Source organism: Panicum virgatum, chromosome 9K (assembly GCF_016808335.1).
Source record: "Panicum virgatum strain AP13 chromosome 9K, P.virgatum_v5, whole genome shotgun sequence".
Lineage (NCBI taxonomy): Eukaryota > Viridiplantae > Streptophyta > Magnoliopsida > Poales > Poaceae > Panicum > Panicum virgatum.
The window spans coordinates 54169048-54175781 of record NC_053144.1 but is presented as its reverse complement, the minus strand read 5'-3'; the positions used below and the strand labels follow the sequence as shown (position 1 = coordinate 54175781).

The window sequence follows — 6734 nt, the reverse complement described above, 5'->3', positions numbered from 1 at the left end:
CTGGTTGAAATGGCGGCAAGCTTCTGGCATCCTTTGTGACAAGAGGGTGCCACAAAAGCTAAAAGTCAAATTCTATAGGACAGCAATTCGTCCGGCGATATTATACGGTGCTGAATGTTGGCCTATAAAAAGACGACATGTGCAGCAACTGAGTGTAGCAGAGATGCGGATGTTGCGGTGGTTTTGCGGGCACACACGGAGGGATAGAGTCCGGAACGAAGTTATTCGGGATAGGGTCGGGGTGGCACCAATTGAGGAGAAACTTACTCAGCATCGGCTGAGATGGTTTGGACATGTCCAACGAAGGCCTCCTGAGGCGCCGGTGCGTAATGGGATCCTTGAGCTAGTCGATAATGTAAAGAGGGGTAGAGATAGACCTAAACTGACGTGGGATGAGTCGGTTAAGAGAGACCTTAAGGATTGGAACATCTCTAAAGAGATAGCTTTGGATAGGAGCGCTTGGAGACTAGCTATCAATGTGCCTGAACCTTGAACTTATTTCTTTCGGGTTTCATCTCTAGCCTACCCCAACTTGCTTGGGAAAAAAGGCTATGTTGTTGTTGTTGTGCCTCGTATATACAAGGGCAGTGGCCAGCAGGACACGCCCGCCTGAGTGACGACACATGCCGGCATGCATCGTTATGGCGGCAGCGGCGGCGGCACACTGCTCCCGTGTACCTGCAAACAGATTAAGAGTTATCTCAGCAACGGTGCCAGTAGCCTCAGTTATGACAATTCCATGACATAATCAGTTATGTCATTGGCAATAAAATTTTACTACATGTGGGCTACTGGCCGGGGTATTCACTCCAAAATAGGGAAAATGCATACTTTGGTTGAGGAGCTGAAAATTTAAGTAATGAATTTAAAGTAGAAGATAGAGCACTCGGCACAGGTAGCATTCATAAAGGAAGTGTGTTGTCAAGAACTGAAAAGTGTGACAGAAGCTATAACTTATAGTGCCCCCTCCTAAAAAATTGTAGTTCAACAATGATCACCCATTGAGGTAGTAATCGACAAAGGGGACCATTATAATAAGTGAAATTGCTTGAATTGGTGCAATTTTGCTCAGCAGCTCAAACGATCCAATGTTGTACTTCTTCTAAAAGGAGCCAATGGTCTGGGAAGAGGAAACATATTGTCAACACAGTTCATGTATAATGGAGCTTTATCAAATAGCCAAAAGCATTATTGCAGAAAGTAACGCCCCAACAACAATTCTTTTCGAGGCTCAAAAACAATAATTCTTTTCGATCATTTTCATGGTTAAAGAAGATAAAGAGACTCCAATGCATCAGCCATATCCTATTCTAGAGCTGATTCAGAGGTGATGTGAAGTTCTGCCAAAAAAAAGTCAGATACGATCCAATGTTGACTATATGATGTAATCTAAGAACAGTAGACACAAAGGATCAAAAGATGAGAGGAAAACCTTTGAATCGATAATCTCTTTTAAGCGATTAACCTCTTCGAGCGCAGAATCCCAGTTTCGATTCAGAATCTGTGATGCCAACATCCCCTATAAAGCTCTCACACTCCTATCGCTATTTGTGGTCAAAACACGATAGTAGTAGAGGTAGGCCGCAGATCAGAATAGGACCCACGCTCATACTGAAATTTAGCGTAATCATATAAGGCTTCGATCTGATCAGGGCCAATCTACATTGATGTGAATATCAAAAAGAGTTTGAGTATCTGAATAGCAGCACATCATCAGCACCTAAAACAACCTGAGTAGCAGAAAAAAAAAACTTGGTCAGACTTTTCAAACAAAAAGGAAGAATTAGTTAACATCCAAAGCAGAGGGAAAAGTACGTTTTCAATTGTTCTTCAATTCAGATCATCTTTGCAAAGCAAGATCAAAAAACAAAAGAGTAATCAATCCATGCTGTTAAGCAACTGATATTGGTTTGCTGTAGTCAGTTAAGCATCACAAACTCGGCGGCCAGAGCAGAAGCTGCCCGTGCTGCCACCACCCCGGCGGCGGGGGCTGCCTCATCCTCAGCGGCAATTGCCTCGCAGGCGCCATCCCATCCAGCGTCGCGCACCGCCTTGGGCCAGCCGTAGAGGACGAGTGTGACATCTCAGAGTTTTAAAATGCTAAGCAAGAAATATTAAATATGATTTCATGCTTAATAAACAAGAGAAATTCAAATTATGCATTTCTTTTTGGAAAATAATATATATGTATGTATGAAAATGCATGTGTATGTATGTGTATGTGTGTATGTGTACATATGTATGTGTGGATATAAATTTTGTTCCTTTAATATTTGTAAACTTTCACACTCAACTTGTCATGACAATTGTAGCATAAAACACACTTATAGTTTTGTGCTATACAAGTTTACGTAAAAGACCACTTTCAAATTCAAAAATTTAATTAACTAAGAGTTCAAATTCTAGTGGTGAGAAATTTCAAATAACTTTCACACCAATGCAAATAGGCATATGAAAATGAATAGGCATGTTCACCATGAAAATATTAATAAATGTCTAGTTGAACTCTAGGGGTAAAAGTGACAAAAGTCACATGAAATGACAAGTCATTCGAATCATAGTTTTCGAAAATTTAAAATAACTTTTAAACCATTGCTCGAATAAACTTTTTCCTGAAATAAAAGTTGTAAGCTTTTAAATTCTCTACAACTTTCATATTCAAAGTTTTCCATGTTTCAAAAGAAATTTTTGAGAAAAATTCGATTTTGAATCAGTCAAACCTCTATTTCTCTCTCTACTCTCTCTCTCTCTCTCTTCCCTCTCACTCTCCCCTGCTCTGCGCCGGCCGAGCAGAGGTCGCCGGCCACGCGCCGCGCCCCGGCCAAGTTCACCTCGTGCGCCCCCGGTTCCTCCCTGAAGCCTCTCGACCTCGCCACGCGTCGCTGTCCCCTGCGCGCATGCCGAGGTTGGCCGCCGAAGCGCCATGGCGACGTCGTGCCGCGACGGCCGACTACGGCTCACCCATTCTCTCGCCCTGGACTGCCTAGACCTTTCCCGCGAGCACAGAGACGTCTTCACCCTTCCTTCTCCCCTCCTGAGCTCGAGAGCCAAGCTCCGTGCGCCCCTTTTGCCTGGAACGGCCGCCGCCGCCCCCTAGGTCGCGCGGAACCCCCTCCTACGCCCTTCATCACGCCCAACCGACCCCGCAGCAAGCTTCCTTGCCCTCCACCGGTGCTCCCCGACCCACTCACCATCTCCCACGACCGCCGGACGGTCGCTGCCGCCGCCTACCGCCGCCGCCGCCTACCGCCACCGCCGAAGCCCCTGCTCCGCGGGGAACCTCCAAGCCGGCCTCCCCAACCCCGTCCAAGACCATCTACAGGTCCCTCTCGACGTCATCTTGCTCATCCCCCTGTTCCCCCTCGCCGCCGGCAGCCACAGGGGCCGGATTCCGGCCGCCCGCCGCCTCCCTTGCTTCAAAGTCCATCCAGGGGCATATCTGCGAGGAAATTACTTCTTCCAAGGGCCTCTGTGCAAAAAGAGATCCTTTTCCTTTTTGTTTTCCAAAGTAGTGAATTTGTAAAATCGATATAAATTCGTAGAAAAATCGAAAAAATGCAAACTCAATTGATCTGAGTTCCTTGTTACTAGATCTACAACTTTCATTAAATGCACATATTTATTTTCTGTATATATTGTAATCTAGGAAAAAGATTAGATGACATAGGCTATAATTATTCTAGGAGTTCTACTCTGCAACTATGGTTGATTTTTGGCTGGTAGCTACTTCATGCCATGCTTAGCTTTGTGTAAAAATTTGAGCACGAGTTAACACCAATAACTAGATGAAACCCTAGTCTTGGCTAGATCTAGTAGAATAATTTACTTTTTGATTTCTGGATGTTCTAGTATAGACATATGAATGAAACTTTATATGTGTACTTACAATACTAGATGAACACCATTGTCCAAGTTTCGTTATTTTTAGAGTTGTGTAGCTAGCTCTGTGAATTAATCCTTAAAAATGGTGCTATATTGTGATAAATAGTTGTTGCATCTGGAAAAATCTGATATTTTTACCAAAGGCTTAAAATGGGTATTCTATCATACTGCCAAAGTTTGAGACACTAGAACTTAGTACTTCTGTCGTGAGAAATGAATCTTATTAAATACAGCTATAACTTGCTATATTTATCATGCTATGTATGTTCCTGTTTTAATTCTGAAAATTTTACTGTAAGCTCATCTTAGGGTCGCCAACACTCAGTTGAAAGTTCATTACCAGAACTTACATTCCCTAGCCTAGAGAATTATTTTTGGGTAGAAATGCTTTTTCTGTACTAATATAAAAGAAAATCAACACACCCAACTCTTTTATGAGTTAGTATAGATAAAATTGCTACTCTATAAATGACTGCCCAGGAAATGTTAATTAAGAAGTATCATGTCCAAACTCACTTAGGTGGGCTGCAACTTTATCGTGAAGGAAAACTAATAACACCTAAATCACTAAGCCACTCGGAACTTTGCATTCATACATATGCATTGTTGCATTTCATTTAGATACGATAAATGAACCACGTGAAGGACGTGATGTTGAAGCCGAGCCAGAAGATGGTGAATGGTGGACACGACTAGAAGATGGATGGATGGACCCCGATGTGCATGACCGAAGGAAGATGCTCGCTGAGCAATTTTCTCCTAACTAGCACTGACCTAGTGTTAATCCCAGGCAAGCCCCGGTGCATCAATTCCAGTATTTTAAATGCTATACCAATTTATGTTCCTATTATGTATCTGTGCACTTAAGTTTACAGGAGTTGACTGGAACCTTAGTTGCATGATCCCTAGGTTCCCTCAGTTGATCTACTAGTATGTGTAGGTCGTTAGTACCGCCATGCTAAATAGGACTCGGTAGAAGTCGAGTGATTTCCTGTCACCCGCGAAAGTTAGGACCTTTTGGATTATGGAAAAGTTATTGATGATGAATCAATGTGGAAAGGAAATGGAGACCGGGCGGAGATGAGTTTGGCTAAGGATATGAATTGGATGGAAAGTACGTCTCCGCCTGTGTCGGTTGAGGACCGATCCGTTGTGGCAGTGTTGATCGAGGATTGAACAGTACTAACCACATGCCGGAAGTAGGAGGTAGTCGAAACCGGTAAGCTCAGTACCATATGCACACTAGTAGTATGAACTTGATACTGTCTTCCCAGTGGTGCTAGTGGGTAAACTCATGGCTGACCCTTTGTAGGTAACGGTGGGGCTAGCAGTCCCGAGTTGCAGGGCAGTTCAGCTATCCAGTGTGCATATAGAAAACGGTTGACTTGTATAGTCCGTTAGGGCTTACACAGGTCGTGTGTGTTAGGTCCACCTTGCAAGGTTTAAAATCGGATCGATTCGCCGTGACTCTCGGATATGAGAGCCTTGATCTCTTTGTCACATCGTAGTAAGAAATTGAAATGAGGATGAAATGATGATGCTATTCTTGGAGGATTAATTCGATATACCATGCTTGTTCTAGATATTCGTGCAAACCTAGTTAATGCTTGCTACATTAAACTTGAGCTAAAATGATGAAAGTAAGGACTCATTTTTAGATGCTTTTCGGCAAACAAACCCATCAAGCCAAAAGACTTGCATGTCTAGATAAAGGGCTAAGTTTACCCTTAGTCGGGTAAGCCTTGCTGAGTATTAGTATACTCAGCCTTGCTTGTGGCTTGTTTTTCAGGTGGTACATCTGAGGATATGGATGACGTCATGTATGGACTTCATCATGACGTCTTATTTCGTCGTTAGGCTATCATTTGTTTTTCGTCACACTTGAACTCTGTATTTTTCTTTTGTAAAATTCAAACCCGGTTTGTAATAATAATTCAGTTTCATACTCTGTTCTGTAAAATTTGCAGAATGTTGCAATCTCCGGACTGCTTTGTCGATTCTGTTTCAAGTGGTTTAATCAGGATTTTACCCAACAGCACTGCCGGATTACTCCGTTTTAAGTGAGTGTTAACCCTAGTTACCATTTCGGTGATGGTTAGCGCACTTAAGCCGGATTAATTTAGGCAGGGCTGCCACAACGAGGTTGTAGACGGCGTACCTGGGTAGCGAGAGGGAGAAGTCCATGTCGGTGAAGAAGGCATCGGCGTTGACCCACCAGACCCAGTCCGCCTCCGGGTGCGCGAGCATGGCGGCGCGCACAACAGGGATCTTGGCCCAGTACGCTGCCATGGATGGCTCCAGCAGCGCCTTCCGCGCCGTCGTCCGCGGCCTCTCCTTCCGCCGCCGCAGGCAAGGCTTTCCTCCTCCTCGGCCTCCATGCTCCCCTCCTCGCCATGGCTCGCCTCTCGCCTCCCATTTCCTCACCAGGCTCGCCCTCGCCATCTCCTCCATGCAGTTTCTTGTGGTGGATCGAGCGAAAAGGGAGGGAGGCCGACGGGAGATGGGGAGGGCGAGGAGAGGCGGCGAGGCTACATCCGCGGCGGCTGCCGATCCGCCGGCGGTGTTGATGGGGAGGCGACGTCGTGGGGGTGACGTTGCTGCGAGGGAGAGGCAGCATCGAGGGGAGGCGAGTCGCGAGGTAGGAGGGGTGTCGGGGGGACATCGCATTTTGGAAGGCAGGCAGAGTAATTTACTAAAGCGTCCCCTCATGAGAGGTGACTTAAATATGATACAAATATCAGTCCCAGGAGGCTGATACACATTTAATACATCAGATGGTACATCACCGTACAAACCTTCGAGGAGGCGGACACTCGATACAAATGATAATAAGAAGTAAAAAGGCTACGGTG

General features: G+C 45.0%; 1 protein-coding gene across 2 annotated transcripts; it reads right to left on the bottom strand.

The window, feature by feature from the left end:
• Positions 1-1500: 1500 nt before the first annotated feature.
• Positions 1501-6474, bottom strand: LOC120652334 (probable glycosyltransferase 7). Of its 2 annotated transcripts, none has more exons than XR_005666521.1 (2): positions 1816-2917; positions 1501-1730 (listed from the first exon to the last, which is right to left on the bottom strand). XR_005666521.1 is itself a non-coding variant. In XM_039930120.1 (2 exons), exons 1-2 carry the CDS (start codon positions 6331-6333, stop codon positions 1721-1723), a joined length of 303 nt encoding a protein of 100 aa, XP_039786054.1. In that variant the 5' UTR covers positions 6334-6474; the 3' UTR covers positions 1501-1720. The 2 variants fall into 2 exon arrangements, 1 of the variants encoding a protein (XP_039786054.1); XM_039930120.1 differs by lacking the exon at positions 1816-2917 and adding an exon at positions 6041-6474.
• Positions 6475-6734: the final 260 nt, after the last annotated feature.

Excerpts from the sequence above, each read along its gene's own strand:
- LOC120652334 (XM_039930120.1), bottom strand. The coding sequence starts at position 6,333 with ATGGAGGAGATGGCGAGGGCGAGCCTGGTGAGGAAATGGGAGGCGAGA.